Consider the following 18,096-nt stretch of genomic DNA (forward strand, 5'->3'; position numbering starts at 1 on the left):
GAGCACACAGACTGCACAGAGTAATGTCACAAAACAACAGCACACTGATAATTTATACAAGAAAAGCTTAAAATTTAATTTTAGAAAAAAAAAACATACACAGTGTTTCAACAGCACACTGATTTAGTTTTTATCAGTAGTTTTGCTTTGCCAAAGTTACTCTATAGCTAGGTTTGACAACTATTAACATCACAATAAAAACAGATTAGGGTTTTGTTTGTTCAGCAAACCACCATCTCCTCATCATTGAATTTTTAAAATAAATACAAATAGCTGATCCAAAAGAATTAATCCAACCATGAGAACCAAAAGGCTTGTTTGTGCTTGAAATTCTCCAAAATCAATCCATGATCTGTTGCTTTTGTTGCTGGAAGGTACATATATGCTTCTGACAACAGATCATTGGGTAGATTGTGATGAATTAACTGTGTGGAACAACTATCAAAGGATGCATAAAATGATATCTAGTTCTCAAACATTCCCTCATCTGCCATCCTTGGAGATTCAGTGCCATTAACAAATGGTTTGTTCTCCGAGTCCGAAAGGGCATCACTTAGTATACTATAGATGATTTCATCCTCATCCTCGTCCTCGTCGTCCTTGTCACCTTGATCAGAAACTTCCTTTTCTTCGACTTTTGGCATTGCTTTCTTCCGGGCTTCTCGACGCATTTTTTGCTTCATTGCCTCTTCATATGACATCTCATACCAAACAATACGATTTCCAACAATGGCCTTGTTGTGATTTTCAGTCTCTCTCTGCTGCCTGCTCTTTTCTGAGTTCTTCGGCTCACCCCAGTAGTCATAACGGTACAATGGGCTTGATGGATCATATTTGTCTTTCATAAATAGCCTCTCATCTATGTATCTTCCTGGTTCATCTAGTGGAAGTCCTAGAGCTTTCCGGCTGTCAAACATGCGAATTGATTTCCAAAATTCAATATTTCGACAAATGTATCAAGGGTTTCTAGAAAAAGAAACTGCATAAAGAAAATTCTTGATACAAAATATAGTTAGTTAGTCAAGGAAAAACAGAAACAAAGGTGTTTAGTGGTTGTAACAAAGTAGGTATTCATGATAATTCAATTGTTGACCTGAGTTGAAGTAAAGTTCTAACTGTTCTACAGATGAAATAAAGTCTTGCTAGTATGCCAAACTCTTTGCTCACTATTAGCAGCCTATTTCTCAAACTGCTCCATCCTCAAGCTTCTCCATTCACCTTTCCACTCACCTTAGTCATATTCTTAAAAGTTTATGGAAATCTTTCATGCCACCATCTTCCAAACTTATGAATTATGATGCTAACGTCAACATGCCAAGCTTACCAAATTACACTGTTATGTGCATATGCTCAAATCCACATGACATCCACTCAATCTCAACTATATATATATATATATATATATTAAATCATTTGTTTCTTTTAAATTGTTCAGGCCATTCTGTTGGGCTACGCATGCCTCATAAAACCAGTAACTTTGCGTTTGAATGAAGCGACAAGTTGCAATCCTTCATCTTAATGACAACAACAACAAGCATGCATTGTTTCCATAAACCCTGACTAGTAAATTATATAGTTTTTCTCACAATCAGTACTGTCTCAAACAACAAAATTAATGGTGTATATTTCACTCAAACAGATATACAAGCATTCCTCCTTCAAAAAGAGAAATGCAAGTTGATCATTAGTCAAATCAATGTATAGGAGTTTTTGGTAACCATGATTTCAGACACATGACTGCCATTCATAGAAACAGCTAATATCTTCGCCTTTGTTGAATTGTTCTCCATGATCATCATAAGAAGTGCTCAACTGTTTGTATAACTAGTGAGAAAATAACTAAGGAAATATATGCATGACCAAAACAACCATCAATCTGCAGTCACCAGGTATCTTAATTTTCTCTGAGAAGGTAAGTGCTAAATTGATATATATATATATATAAATATATATCCATATATCTATGAAGAGCTTAGTAGGCAAACTTGAATTTCCATGGGATTATGGTATAGAATTTTTAAAAAAAAATTGCGTTAAAAGAGAGAAACAGATGTGCATTAGTTTAACCATGGTGACAAAAGAAGACCAAATATATGAGATTGATCAGAAATGAAATTGTGATGATATTTAGAAAAAATGATAGTATGAAAATAAACACATCTACCTGCTAATATCTCTAATCAAAGCTTCTCTTTCTTCTAATGAACGTCGCCAATGCATCAGGTCATACTCATCCATTTCAATCATTCGTCTCAACTTTGGAAGTTTAAATTCTTCTCCTCTTTCATTTGCTTCCTTCTTTAATTTGTAAAGCATCTGTACTAAAAGAATCATTTAAAATTAAAGAAATCTCAGAATCACATCTATATGATTGTGCAAAATGGGGGAAAAAAAAAAAGACACCAAAAACCTCATGAGCGCTTATACAAACAGATATCCAAGACAAAATTGCCTCAATCTAAATCTTGGACAATGATACAACATGTCAGATGCTAGTGTCCAAAATCATTAGTCCTATGTTTTAACCAATATTTTATCTTGGCAATGGTCATCAGTTATATAATCAAATTTTACCTTGCAAATAGAGCTTTCATTCAAAATCAAACTAAGATGCAATCACGCTTAAATATTATTATTGATATTGCTCATACAACTTACAAATAATTTCCTTTCCTTTTTATGCATCATACATATATGCACTTCAATGACACTCCAAGACATCAATGTACCAAATCAATTTACCACAATTTTCCTCATTATTCATTAAAAGTAGCAGTTGTAAATATTCACTTCACCAATAAAAACAGAGAACCATTCAAAAAGCTCCCATCAACACAAGGCCTAAGATGGTCTCGTAGCATGTTCGACATGTGTCAAGAGATAGTCTTCTCACCTTGAGCCTAGGCACCAACTTGCAAATGAAAAACCTTATCGATGATCCTAAACATGATCTTTGGCCCATAACATGCAGAAAGCTTCATTGCCAATGCGTGAATGACACATCACCTATGTGTGAAAACTTGACCTTTTATACAATAAATGCAATAAGCTCCCATCAATGCAATAGGTGACACGCTCATCGCACATGCACCCTTGCGAGGACACAACTGAAAGGTATTGAATTGTTGTCTCTAAGTTTGAAGGTTGGGATGTGGGAACTCAAGATAATTTGATTCTTAGTGCTTGCATCCTCGCCCTAAAATTTTTTTTTTGAGAGGAGAACGCTTAAGAAAATTAATTTGATATTGCAATCATATAAGACTTTTTCTAACTGGAGCAATTTCATGAATTTTTTTTTTCTTTGGAATCACTGAGGGAGTCAACGGAGTATTGGAAATCATGATCAAATTTATGTGGCACTGTCTTACCTGACGCTCAGCACGAGCAGCATCCAACTCAAGTTCCTCCACATTTGTATTCTGAATAAATAAATATTAATCATGGAAGCTCAAATGGATAAAATCAAGTAATAAAAGATACTCCAGGATGAAGAAATACTGACTGCTATACTTACCAGAATCACCTTTGGAATTAAAGCTTTCTTGAAGTATGCTTTGGTATATTCAACACTGTTTTCTTCATCAAAAGGCTCCAAATTCTTCAAAGGTTTCTTATCCTTATATTTATCAGGGTTTGCATCCTCATCATCCAGAATCAGTTGTTCTGCATTATGTAAGTGCCATAGCTGCACAGTAAAACACGCAATAACTCTAATTATACCTTTGACCCAGTTAGAAAACGACTTAACAGGATAGGAGAATATAAATGAAAATTTTCCCCTTGGAAAAGGATGTTATGAGGGTAGAACCATTATTTTGTGTGTTTAAAAAACTGAACATCAGAATTATGTTTTAGACATTGCATGGGAAAAATACCTTATCTACATAAGGATGATTTGATAACAAGGATTGTTCTTCTATTTTGAATTTTGGCTTTCTTCTAGGAATGGGTGCCCTTCCACAATCCCGCTGAATAAGGAACAAAATCTCTGTTAAACTCAGGTAACTTAATAAAAACCATACCCTTTAACAATAACCAGACTAAAAGATCTGTGAATTAAAAAAATAATAATTATTATAAATAAATAAATAAATAAAAGGAGTGTATTTGATGATAGGTGGCATTGCACTGAACCAATTTAATATTCAAGATGCAGATATAACACTCATCAAACAAAATTAACGGCTTATAAGCAAAGGCAAAATCTTGACCAGAACATTTTTAATACAATGCATTTGAAACAAAAGTTAAGACAACCAATGAAAGAAGTAGAGGTGATCAAATATAAAAGCCACTCTGTTTCAATTTTCATCATGAGTCTGTATGCAGTGCTAGTTACATCTGCATCTGTAGCATAACAGGATAAACATTGTTGCAGTTCATGCCGCCCATATTCAGCGGCTTTTGCAGCAACCAAAGATAAATGATTCTTGTCTAATAAAATGAAATCAAAATAAGGGGCAAAGAGAAATCAAAACATCATATGTACGGCCCACAATATTCTTGGAATGACTCTATCCTTCAATTTCAGCCTTGGCGGTTCCTTTCCAAGATTTCAGTATTTTAGCCAAAACATGACCAAACTAAGAAGATACAGCAATGATAAGAAGAAATATGACATTCAAGAAAATAAAGAAAAAAATTGAACAGTTCAAGCAAAAAAATTAGATAAAAGAAAATAAACACAGGTCTTGTTGATAGAGACTCTGGCATTTGGAACACAACCCATATTGATCTATTCCCAACCCAAAACCCTTGTGAATCCAAATGTTTAAGTCTTTAAGTAATACAAAAACCTTTGGCAGACTCTTTTAACTGCTCCACTGCATTGTTTTACATAAATTGCCCACATAACTGCTTTAGTGCTGATTTTTAACTGTTGATTTTATTTTTATTTTTATTTTATTGTTTTGTGCACTAAGGGTGATAGTGTTTACTTCTGAACAAATTAGTATGCACTCATATGAAGTTATTTCTTCACTATCTTAAGAACTGTGATGGACGTCTAAAGCCTAAGAAACTATTGCTTGATTCAAGTGACAGCAGATTTGTCATTTCCACTTGCTCATTACTTTTTACTCCTCTATTCCTTTTACTGTTCCTCCCGTAACAAAGGAACTGATCTAATTCTACGAGTGTTTACCAATTCCAAGTCATGTAGACTAACATGTCAGATATTAATGTCTGAATTAACCACTTATCTCATACTGCTCAGAACTATTTCCATTAAGATATTTAAAAAAGAAAAAAATCAACCAGACTTCCCTTACTTGCATCAGTCTCAAATTCAGTCTGAAGGTAATGAACCAATAGACACCTAGGCATTTCCCGCGTGACCATAACATCATACAAATTAAATAATAAGCCAACAGACCACTCTTGAAAGGATCATAAACTATGAGCATCAAACTTTAGCCACTATCCACGAACTTAATCTGAAGCATGCAACTGAAAGAAAAGAAAGTCACCCATAATTCTTCTGGATTTGTATCCTCTTTGCGATGAAATATTGGTGGATAGTCAAATCTATTAAATCTGCATGAACATTGACAAACACATAAATTTCAAACCAATGACTATATAAATAGTTAGCTTCACTATGAACAAAAAGAGGATCAACAAATTTCTGAAAATTAAAATCTATCAATATTTTGAAGCATGAGCCATAAGGTGTAGTAACATGCACAAAGTTCTGTTAATTCACAATGTGGGAACTGATAAGTTTTCCACTATAAATCAAAGATAGTGATTGTCACAAGCATATTAGGATTATGAAGACCATTCATCCGATTAATGATGTAAAACTGACCAGTATAACAAAGAAAATTTTAATAAAAAATAGAGATGGTATTCTGGAAGAAAAAACATACAAAAGATGGTCTATGTTTGGATCAACCAGGCGCATTTCAAGGGGAAATCGAAAGCGATATGGATCTCGCTTGGCCTGTAAAAGATCAAGTATAAATGAATTAACCTTCATTTGGCAAGGAGTATGTAAAATATGTTTAGACATATCAGATAAAACTACTGTAAGTGGCACCAGTACATATTTGCAGCATCAAATGAACTATGTGATCTTTGTCACACAGACACAGACATGCATGTGCGCGTGCGCACACACACACAATAGACAAATAAATAAAAAGCTAGCATAGTATCATATGTCTTATCGATAAGTAGCATGAGTACATCTGAGAACATGCACAGGTACAAACAACTAAAAGGCATGAATAAAGGAATAAAACAATATGTTGGGATATAAGAAGAAATTGACAAGTGATTATATGTGAATAGATATTTATATGAAAGTATTATATCATATAATTAATATACATAGAGAAATATTCATAAGCACTAAAAGCTGTCCCTTACCAGAATTTCAACAATTACACGCATGCCAACCTTTACATGATGGCGAATCCAGTACCAATCATTTCCTTTTATGGGAACCCATCTATAGATAAGAACAGATGAATTAGTATACCAGAATCAGGAAAGTCAAACAATATGAGATATTCCCAGTGAGTTACCAGGTTTGATGGCAATGTTTGCACAACTTGCCAAATGGTACTTTTTGTCAAACTGAATTAGTTGTGCAGAAATTAAAGATTTTTTGGCATTGGGTAGGGGTAGAGAGCAGAAAAGTCACTAACGTTGAATGCCGAAATTGTCATGGAAGAATTTTTAATTTTCTCTGTGTACAACATCTTTCTCTACAGTTGTTGCTTTTCAAAAGTGTGCACACGCTCACACACACACAGGAAAAAAAATCCACTCTTTATTCATTCTTGTCTAGATGTGAAAATGCATTAGCTTTAGTTTAGTTTTCCACTTCCACCAATAAGGTTCAAATTGCATCAGTAATAAATTTATAAAATGATCGCAGAAGGAAAAGCTGCATAGCTCAATAGATCTACAAAGAAAAAGGAGATTCACCCATCATAGACACCTCCAATGTCAACAAAGGCTCCTTGGTGAAGGTGCAGAGTTACCACCTTTCCCATGCAGACCTGCCATAATCCATTATCATATTAATCTTGCTAAGATTATGCAGTTTAATTGTAAAAATATGTTACAACAGAAATTCTCGAGGCATTTGAAGGTGAAAAGCTTATAATTATAAGGAATTTAATAGAAGTTGATGACAATTCCGGAATAGATGAGAAGCTTACCTGCCCAGGGTAAAAAAAGGGAAGCTCAAGCTGCAAGAAAGACCATCATTCTTAGAAAAAAGAATTCACAAATAGATAAGTCAACAACATAAATGAAGAGAAAGAAGATAGCCACAAATATACCATGCCGTCTTTGTAGTCCTTGCCTCGTTTTCTCCTACCAGGATAATAATCTTGATCAAACTAAACCAAAAACAAACCAAATTTAATCATCAGCCCCAAAGAAAAGTTAGAGATATACTCTTAGATATCTATATGAGAGAAAGAACTCCTAATCGCCTTATTGATATTCAAACAATAACACAATGTAGCCATTCATATGCATTGACATTAGACTATAAGAGGAATGCGGCCATGGTGATTTAATCCAAAACAAGTTTTGGCATTGAACCCATAAGTGGCTGAATTTTTCATTTAATACACTTCTTATATGAAAATTGACACAACTTGATGGATAATGATTGTGAACTATTTCTATACAATGTTGATCAAAGAAAATTCCAAATATAATTAGACATGGAAGGAATCATGCCATTTTCATTAAATCACAAGTATCTTTGATATCAACAATGCCCTGTAATCATGCTCACATATGGGTTCAATTCCAAAAATTGTTTTGGATTAAATCACCATGGCCGCACTCCTATAAAGCGATTAAGATCTTCAAGACTTCTCTTTCTCATAGATATGTAAGGGTATATTTCTAACTTTTCTTTTCAGATTTCAAGCTAAGCCAACAGAGATCATTGCAACATCAACAAACCAAACAAGAACAAAAAAAAAAAAGGATCTTTACCTTGTATGACTCCTCCTCCAACCGATCTTTATTCGCTGCAACCCACTCATTGTACTGCTTCAAGAAAACCTTGTACCTATCCAAACACATAATTCCCACATCCGTATCCTTATCCACCCTCACTCCCTCCATCTTCTCAACATCAACCCTCTCAGCGAGCATCTTATGCGCCTCCCTAATAAACTCCAGCTCCTTCTTATCCACCTCCCATCCTCTGGGAGGCCAGTCCCTCGGCGGCACAAGCCGGGTCACCAAAGGCCCATCCCAAGAAGTCTCCAGTGGCTCCGGTATCTCTCCCTTAATCTCAAACTGCTTCGCCTGGTATTCCTCCTCGGAGAGCCCGCTCTCCTCCATCTTCTTGCGGCGGTACGACGGAGTGAGCATCTTGTGAGCCTCGATGGCTTCAGGGGATTGAAGAGGGACTTCTTCGCCCTCATTGAGGGCTTTGCGAGCGAAATCAGCCTCCGGCGTGAGGATCTCCTCCCATGGAGCCCAGCCACGCTCGATCCAGTTCCGGCGGCGGGCCTCGTCCTCCGTTTCCTTCTCACGGGGTTTGAAGTCCTTGAGGAAATCCTCGTCGACGGGGTCCTCATCAGGAGCGTATGCAGAGGAAGTGGAGGAGGACCTGGGGAGGAGGCGAAGGGATCTCCATTCAACCGAGGGTTTGGAAGCTCGGAAGGGAGGAGAGAGGAAGCGAGGAAGGAGGCAATGGTGGTGATGGAGCTGGAAGCAGTGCATGGTTTTTCACTGCATTGAGTTCTCTCTTGGGTTTTCTCAGGGGTTTAAGGAATGGAGAAGATAAGGGGTTGTTTTTTTTTTTTTTGCAAATATACCCCTGCAAAGCCAAATAATTGTATTTACATACCCAATAAAATATTTTTATTTGTTTATATATTTCAATAGTTAAAAATTAATATATAAACTTTATAAAGATATAGATTCATCTTTAATTATTTTTTTATATTTTCTAACACAAATAAAGAAAAAATAATAATAATAATATATATATGATATATAATATTTTGTTATATATGTTTTTTTGTTAATATCAGGAAAAATTCATAATTTGTCCTTATTTATTCAAATAAAAAATATATATAATTTTTATTGTGATTAAAGATGAAAATAACCAAAATGCTTAAATTCTAAATCAGTGTGCTAAGAAAAAGGCAGGGAATAGAGCCTTCAAAGAACTCATTGTGAGCATTAGGAGACAGTTCCTGAAAATTTTACAAAAAAATCCCTATTTCCTTTTTGCATTTTTAACCATTCTCATGACAATTTTTACACATTAAACCTTAAATTTTTATTTATTTTCACAAATTTCATTTTTTTTTGCAACTAGACCCTCTAACTTTGTATTTTGCAATAAAACACCCAATTTTTCACTTTTAACATTATTTTATTAATTTCGCATATAAACCACTGGATTTTTTTTTCATATTTTTACATTTTTATGAATTTTTTTTCAAATAACACCGAGCTTCTTATTTTTGAACTTTTTCTATGAATTATTGCAAATGAACCCATTTTTTCTACTATTATTTTTTTAAAAATTTCAAATCTTGCAATTAAACCCTTAAACTCCCCTTTTCGAATTGTTGATTCAACATCTAACACTAAACTAAGCCCAGTTAATATAATCAAATATAATTAAGGGAACTAAGTTGGCATGATGTTGATGTGTTGTAAATGAGGACAGAAAATGACTGATCACTAAGTATAGAGATATTCTTATGAGTATGATTTGTTAATGTATGATATATATATATATGACATCTTTAACTAGTCTAGAAAGTCATACAAGTATTAGAACATGCACCCGGCCAACCCTGAATAAATATTCAACTTAGATTTATTTATTTATTTATTTATTTAATTATTTTGGAATAAATGTGGATAAACCATAACTTTATTGAATAAAAGATAGACATGGAACATAAGATAAAAGCTCTCACCGGAAACTTGGATTTCTTTTCTCAGCTATCTTTATAATAATTATTTATTATAGAATGATAAATATATATGACATGACAATATGATATAACTCAAATAATTTAAAGCCTTAAAGCACAACGGCAGGGTCACGCATGAATGCTTTTGATTTGTGTTCAAACCTATTTTTATCCGCTAATACATTGATTTGGAATGCACATTAATTGTAGTATTTGCTTGCCTAGTATTATGGTCATAGTCCTCAGTTGTTGTACATATATGAGTAATTTTGAGATCTACCATGAGGTTTCAAGCTATGCAATTGCACCCAAGCACTATCCAGCAAGACTTATCAAATCATCTCATCCATGTTATTGGCCATTCATTAGCAGGTGCAAAACTTAATTCACGTTTGATGTTCATGTGTGTATAAAAGAATGTTGCTCGCAAGCTTTTTGATTCTATGTTGTAGATAAAAACTTTGTGAATATAAGGTCAAAGAACTTGTGGTATACTTCTTCTGTTCCTTTTTATCTGTCATAAACTCATGTTTCTTTTTATCTGTCATTTTTTAACATTAAAAATTATTTATTTGTTTTTTTTCCAAAGTTACCCTAACACTATATTCAATTTTCTTCTTGAAATTTAATATGATAAAAAAATGTGAAGATATAAATTAGGAGTAATTTTGGAAAAATAACTAATTTTTTATTAAATTATGTGAAATAACCAACTTTCTTAGTATGTGAGATTCGGTTATTTACGACAGATAAAAAAGAACGGAGAGAGTATATTCTAAATGCATGATAAGGGGTAGAAAGAGAAAAAAAAAACAAAGGTGGTCAGTCGAGTAGGGTAATAGGGAATAAAACATTTTACTTACTGTTGCAAAGAGATAATTGCATTGCATTTAAACTTCAAGAAAAGCGTGATTGGATTTAGAATGAGTAGAAGCTTGGGTTAAGTCTGTTCATTCTAGGTCTCTAACCAATTAACTTCGTTTTACAAAGAACTCATGTCATGAAGGGTTTAAATAAAAGAGAGAGAGAAAGAGAAAGGTTCTGATTAATACTTAGTGGACAAATGAACCATAGATCATCTGGTGAAGACGTGATAAACATCTCAACAAGAGACGCATGAAGAAAAGGAAAGAATACCAACGAATTCAGAGGGAAAAAAAAAAGTATTTGAACAAAACATGCATGATTGTATGAAAAAAATGAACATGGCATATGCATACATATGGAACAGGGTCCACCAGAGATACATGCGCATGTCATATAAGATTTACTGCATGTGAATATAACTGCAAAAATTATTCTTCCTTTAATCATGCATAATTTTTTTAAAAAAATAAAATAAATAAACCACAAATTTATTGAAACAAGAAGAGTAAAGTCATGTATATTTCTTCATCCATATGTTTTTTTTTTCTCTATTTTTTTATTTCTATTTTTTCAGAGCACTATCAACCAATAAGCTTTAGCCACATAGGAGAGTGAGATGTTAGGGTGACTTTTTCAACGTTGCAAAGTTAATCTACCATCACTAAAAAAATTTAGATTGACAGTAACTCTGGTATGGGGTTAAATGGGATTTTGGGGTTACCCTTGTAACTCCGGTATCGGGGTTATTGATCCCCTAGATATATATATATAATTTTTTTTATATATGTTCTTTCATGTAATGCAGTGATTATAGTTTTTATTTCAAAATAATATTATTCTAGTTATAATAATTTATAATTTTGTCAAAAAAAAAAAGAAATTTTTTATTTAAATTAAATTTTAAAAAAATTATTAAATATTTATATATTTAATAAATAGTTTTATTAAATTATATTAATTATTTTAAGTTAAATTAAATTTTAAATAAAATATTAAATAATTAGTAGTAAAAATGTTCTCACACAATATAGCCCAAATTAAACAACACACCCCTTTCTGATGACACTATACAGAGATACATGCCCTTGTTCCCCACACCCACACTTATCTCATGACAGTTGACACACACCCTTGTTCTCCCACACCTATCTCATGACAGTTGATACACACCCTTGTTCTCCCACACACACACACACACCCACCTATCTCATGACATTTAATACATGCCCAAACAAAGGCATGCACAAGGTTGAACAAAGGCATGCACAAGGTGGTTCACACAACGGCGATGGCAATGGCGGCCACTCGAGCTCCGTGAATCCACTCCACCCCTTCTTCAACCCACGAAGCTGAGAGAAGCTCCATCCAAGCTCCATCTAGTCTCTTTCTCAGACCTCGCCGGAAAGCTCTTGTCTCCGCTTTCGTTCGAGCCGGAGGAGCTGGCAGAGATGATAACCTCCTCAATAGCACTGGTTCCTCCAACGATCTGAATCGTTCTTTTCTTGATTCTTCTTCTGAGTTTGCTTCCAAGGACCCTTCAACACTTCCTCATGAGCTATGATTATGGAAAATGGAGGCATTTGAGCCCCTTATCGTACTGTTCATACAGCTCTAATCTTTTTTATTTTATTTCATTTTGTATTTTCTTTTTAATTTTATTGATAATCTGTTGGTGTTTGATTTGATAGTATCACTGTTTTAATGTGGTAATGTGCAAATGTGCTAACTGAATCTTAACTTCAGGTTTTCACTCAATGTGAGCATACCCTAGCAAAGTTAATTAGGAGTTGTTAATTAGAAAAAATGTGGATGATGCAGTTGGGGCTGCGAAGGTAAGATTCAGGTGTTACATTCCATTGCATCTGCATGCGCACCCAACACTAAATCAATATATGTATCCTATAATGCAGTTTATTGCTGATAACAAGCTTGAAGATGCTGGTGCTGTTGCAAGTTCATTAGCAGCTGAACTCTATGGTTTAAACATCTCGCCAGAGATATTCAGGCATGCTACAATTTATTGCTAAAATTTGCTATAGCTAATACTGTATGTTCAACTAAATGCTGCTCATAACACCAATTCTTGCGCACGGAACGGCCTGGGACTTATGGGCTTAGCAATGAAGTTGGGCGTCAATTTAAGTATTGCAGACTTCTTATATGGATCCAAGTGCTAAATTTTATATTTTTATTTAATTGTAGTACCCTAGTTTTGCTATATTTTAATTAAAAAATAAAAATAGTTTTGCTATATACGTATATATAATGTAAATTATCTTAATATTGGAAATATGTGCGCATGTTGAGAGTTGAGACTAACGCTATTAATGATGAGTTTGGATGAATCTTGTATGTAATCACTCTTGCTTTAGATGTTATATTAATTTGTTTTTTATATTTATTTTTGCATGTTTATCAATTTTGCTTCAATTGTAAGATTATGTTAAGTGAGCTGGTCAAAATGCTTTTTTAGAAAAAGATAAAAATTAACCATATTTAATATGTTTTGATAAAGATAGTGTTCATTTCTAATCATGTTATATTTGGTGTTATGAAGCTCATTTCAAGGCAAAATACTAAATTGTTCAGCCTTCTCTCAGAGAGAAAGTGTTGAAGGGTCCTTGGAAGCAAACTCAGAAGAAGAATCAAGAGAAGAATATCGATGGAGGAACCAGAGCTATTGAAGAGGCTACCGTCTCCGCCAGCTCCTCCAGCTCGAACAAAAGCGGAGACAAAGGCTTTCCGGCGAGGTCTGAGAAAGAGCCTAGATTATGGAGCTTGGATGGGAGCTTCTCTCAGCTTCGAGGATTGGAGAGGTGGCGGAGTGGATCCACGTACGGAGCTCGATCGAGTGGCCCGGCGGTTGGACCGGTTAACCCGGTGACCCGGTGCTTAAACCGGTCCGGTTCTCTAATTAGACCGGTTATGCAATCAACCCGTTTTGACCCGTTTCGACCCGGTCAAACCCGGTGACCGGGTTTCTATAACCCGGGCGGGTCAATAATTTTTTTTTAAATGACCTTGTCATACTTTGAAGTTTTTGATTTTTCTAATAAATTGAAGGGTATATATGTAATTTTGTAAAGTATGTATTTTTTTTTTTGTCCCTTTTCTACTACTTCCAAATAAGAGATGAATAATTATTTTTTTTATTTTTTCCATCAAATTATTTATTTGATAATTAATAATTCATGAATATTATTATTATATATCATTATATAATTAAAATAATTTATAATTTTAAAAATAATATTTTAGTATATTTTTATTAACCCAGTATTGACTCGAATGACCCGACAGTTGAACCAATTGACCCGAGACCCAGAGCCCCGTCCGGGTTAATGACCAGGTTAAGTCTGATAACTATGCTTTAATTTCCCTGTTCGGGTTTTAAAGGGCCCCAGAAGGAGTGATTCCCACGGAATGGGGATCACTCATTTACTGAACAAGAGTTCAGGGAGAAATTAAGAATTGAGTCTAAATCCAATTGTGCTCTCTTTGCTGTGAAGCTCAACAAGCTGCTTCTGCTGCTGCTGAAGATGCTGAATCTACTGCTTCGTTGCCTCAGATTGACATTAATGCTTGATATATATATATATATATTATAATATTATATATTCTATATAGATAGTCATGAAAGCATGTGGAATTTTTAGTAATGACAGATCATGCAGGAACTGAAATTTGAAGCTCATATGCGTATTAATTTGTATTTGTGTTGTCTGATCTTCTTTTTGGGATGGTGTAACTAAAACAGTTTGTAAGCATGAGAATTAAGAAGGACAACCAAGCAGTTGTGTGTCTTGCATGTCCAAAACTATATATGAAATGATAAAAAAAAAACCCATTTACATCTTGGTATGCTGTATATTAATTATTAGGTTCTGTGATCATTTTCTGTGTTGATGAGTTCTTATCTGAAGTTTCCTTGTTTAATTTACTTCAGTATATTTTTTATTATATTTAAGTTTTTGTTTATATTAAATATAATATAAATAATTTTAATTTTTAAATTATATTTATTTATTAATTTATGTAATAAATATTCATGAGAATTTTTAAAATCAAGATATGCTTCCATTGTAAAAAGTTATTTAATCAGAGTGTTAGAGTTTTTATTTTATGTCATGCGGAGCAAAGGAATTTACTTGCTATACATGGTTAATGCATACTGCTAAAAATGATATATACAATAAGAATTTATGTATTGACAAATCTTAAGTAGTGTTTGTTTGGTAGGATTTAAAACTCATTGTAGTTAGAATTACAAAATTTTTTAAATAAATTGTTTGGTTAGGTGAATTTGAAAAAGTAACTGGATTTAAAAATATCCTTTCATTATATTTGGGTGGATTTGGAACTACGCACAAATTAGATATAATTACATAGTTACAAACTCAAGGATTTAGAATTTCAACAAAATTAATAGAAATTATTCTTTTAATTAACCATGAATTTTATTTATCTAAGTTTTATTTAAACAAGAAAATAAAATTCTTTCAAAAATAACGTTACATATCACGCAAAAATTAAATATAAATAGTAGACAAAGAAATGAAACATAAAACATAATCATATATTAAGTTAATTATATATATATATGATTATTTTTATTATAATTAACAAACTCTAATTGGGTATTTTATATTAAACAAAACTTAATAGTCATCGTAGTGATGTGATCTCACAATATGTAATTCAGATTTACAAATTCCTTAAACCAAAAACAATTTTATAATCTACCACATCAAATATATTTAACTAAATACTGTATTTGACTCTCATGTATTTTCAAATACAAGAATTTGCAAATATTATAATTAGAAATTCACTGCATTTTCAACTGCATCTAACCAAATGCTACCTAAATGAATTTGTGGCATTTGAATTTTTTTTTTTTGAACAAGTTAGGCCACACACCATTTGTTATTATTAGATCTCAACCATATATTAAGAGAGAATCTAACATCTGCCTTACATTATTGTCTTTTGGTGCTTTTGTATTGAAAGACTTTCCCTGCAAAATCTTTTACTGTAAAGTTTTTTCCTGTAATTACTTTTCTTGCAAAATAACAATGTTTGGTATATATAATGAAAATTGTAATTAAAATGCATGTAAAGTTAATTATTTCATTTGGTATATATGAATAGATTTCTATGTAAAATTATATGAATTCTCAATTTTATTCTTAATTAATCTAGCTAATAAAATTAAAATAAAATAAAAAACAATATTAAAAGTCAAAATCCTACCACCCAACCCCTGTAACATTAAATAAACTTATTAAAACTATATATAAAACCAAAAATCCAATTCCAAAAAGACAAAAGTTTAATGAAAAACATGTAAAAAAAATATTAAAAAGGTAAGAAAAATATCAGAAAACATCCAAGAAGTGATCCCTTTTGCCTTAGGGTATTGAAAAAGAAAAAAAAAATGGGAGGAGTTTACTCTAAGATTTTCAAAAGCAAGAAAAGATAAAGAAAAAAATTATTTTAACAAGAGATCGTTAGTATTGGAACTTCACTTGTTTCACATTTTCACAACCACTATGTAATTCTTTTCACACCCTCCCCCTATAAATCAGCTTTCATGGTAAAAAAAAAAGTAATTGCATGAAAACGGTTACTTTGCAGAGTTCATATTAGAATTAAAACGTGTGAAAGTCTTTCATAAGTTTTATTTTCCCTACAAAGTTGTTAATTTCTCACATACCAAATTGCTCTTAGTGTCTTATTATTCAGATATTGTCGCGGTGAGAAATTACTTTTTTTTTTACATATAAAATAATTTGGAAATAAGATTATAAATCTTTTTAAATTTTAAGAGTGTATATATAGAAAAGTTTAGGCAAAAAGTTAAATATGAAAGAAATATATGAAGGAATTAATGGAGTATAGAATAGTTAATTCGTAATTGAGTATAGAATAATTAATACGTCATACGAATAGGTCATTAAAACACAAGATTTCTATGACAATTTAGAGTTTATTACTTCTATTAAGAGAATACCCCATGCATGGACAACTTGTTAATAGTTTTAGTGCAAAATTTGCATGAAATTTGCACAAATTTTGCATGAATTTTTGGAGTTTGAAAATAATATTAGAAAAGAAAGGTTATCCTCCATGTCTCGTTTATATATCATATTATTTTTTTTAAAAGAATTATCATAGGGACAGACAGAGACAGAGGGACAGACTGACAAATATGAAAGTGCATAAGTTATGGTGACTTATAAACCTTATAGAAAAATATTCATGTCTTTCAACTTTGAAGGGATAAAATCAATGTTTCACCAGATCTGTGAATGGTATATATAGAAACAATATTACAAACTGTAAGCATAATAATAATAATAATAATAATAATAATAATAGATAAATAAAAAGATAAAATTATAACATCATAAAATAAATGATGAGTAGTGTAGGTAGTTATGTTGCACACGAATTATATGCTAACAACACACAACTCGTTTAGGTTGCACACGAATTATATGCTAACAGCATCTTGATGAGTAGTGTAGGTAGTTAGGTTGCACACGAATTATATGCTAACAGCACTCAACTGAAAATCCCATTTCTTTTTATAGTATTTATTTTTAAATATTTAAAATTAAAATGATTTTCATATAATAATTTTGAAATAAAAAAGATAATAATAATTGATAAATAAAAAGATAAAATTATAACATTTTAAAATTACAACATTTTCCATCGAATTATAGATTAATAGATGCATCATAGAATTTCCAACTTAGCATGAACTGTTGTTCTTGTGTTCAACCTATGCCAGTCTCTTTGGTCACTATTAGCAGCCTACTTCTCAAACTGTTCCATCCTCAAGCTCCTTCATTTACTTTTACACCATCTTATGTTATATTCTTAAAGGTTTTTGAAAATCTTTCATGCCACAATATTCCAAGCTTATGATGACCCTGATCTTTGACCCATGACATGCAGAAAGCTTCATTGCCGTTGTGTGAAAACTTGACCTTTTATACAATAAATCAATATGTGACGCTCGTGGGCCATGTACACTTGTGAGGACACAACTGAAAGGTATTGCATTGTTGTCTCTAAGTTTGAAGGTTGGTATGTGGGTGATAATCACTATATGGAAACTAGAGATCAAGAGGAACAACTTTGGTATTCAAAGAAAAATTTAAAACCCACTCTATTTCTCTTGAAAATTCACACAAGCTCACACTTCATATATATCCAGAAAAAAAAAAACATTAACATGTTTAAATAAAAAAATATATATAATTTTTGTTATGATTAAGATTGAGGATAACCAAAA

At 32.5% G+C, this 18,096-nt stretch overlaps 1 protein-coding gene and 1 long non-coding RNA gene across 4 annotated transcripts; one reads left to right on the top strand and one right to left on the bottom strand.

The window, feature by feature from the left end:
• Positions 1 to 79: 79 nt before the first annotated feature.
• On the bottom strand, positions 80 to 8,737 carry LOC120257510 (protein PLASTID TRANSCRIPTIONALLY ACTIVE 10). 3 transcript variants are annotated; one of them, XM_039264966.1, is made up of 12 exons: positions 7,969 to 8,737; positions 7,296 to 7,355; positions 7,178 to 7,202; positions 6,937 to 7,015; positions 6,373 to 6,454; positions 5,871 to 5,944; positions 5,469 to 5,535; positions 3,876 to 3,968; positions 3,515 to 3,685; positions 3,369 to 3,419; positions 2,165 to 2,316; positions 80 to 906 (listed from the first exon to the last, which is right to left on the bottom strand). In XM_039264966.1, the coding sequence occupies exons 1-12, from the start codon at positions 8,704 to 8,706 to the stop codon at positions 465 to 467; spliced, it is 2,034 nt and encodes a 677-aa protein (XP_039120900.1). In that variant the 5' UTR covers positions 8,707 to 8,737; the 3' UTR covers positions 80 to 464. The 3 variants fall into 3 exon arrangements, with proteins under 3 accessions (XP_039120900.1, XP_039120899.1, XP_039120902.1); XM_039264965.1 differs by having other exon boundaries at positions 6,937 to 7,010; positions 7,173 to 7,202; XM_039264968.1 differs by lacking the exon at positions 80 to 906 and having other exon boundaries at positions 2,181 to 2,321; positions 6,937 to 7,010; positions 7,173 to 7,202.
• A 3,312-nt stretch (positions 8,738 to 12,049) lies between these two features.
• Positions 12,050 to 12,789, top strand: LOC120257526. Its single transcript, XR_005535707.1, has 3 exons — positions 12,050 to 12,384; positions 12,534 to 12,622; positions 12,701 to 12,789. It is a non-coding gene; the product is annotated as an uncharacterized LOC120257526 (long non-coding RNA).
• Positions 12,790 to 18,096: the final 5,307 nt, after the last annotated feature.

The sequence above is a fragment of the Dioscorea cayenensis genome, unplaced genomic scaffold (genome assembly GCF_009730915.1).
Source record: "Dioscorea cayenensis subsp. rotundata cultivar TDr96_F1 unplaced genomic scaffold, TDr96_F1_v2_PseudoChromosome.rev07_lg8_w22 25.fasta BLBR01002168.1, whole genome shotgun sequence".
NCBI lineage: Eukaryota > Viridiplantae > Streptophyta > Magnoliopsida > Dioscoreales > Dioscoreaceae > Dioscorea > Dioscorea cayenensis.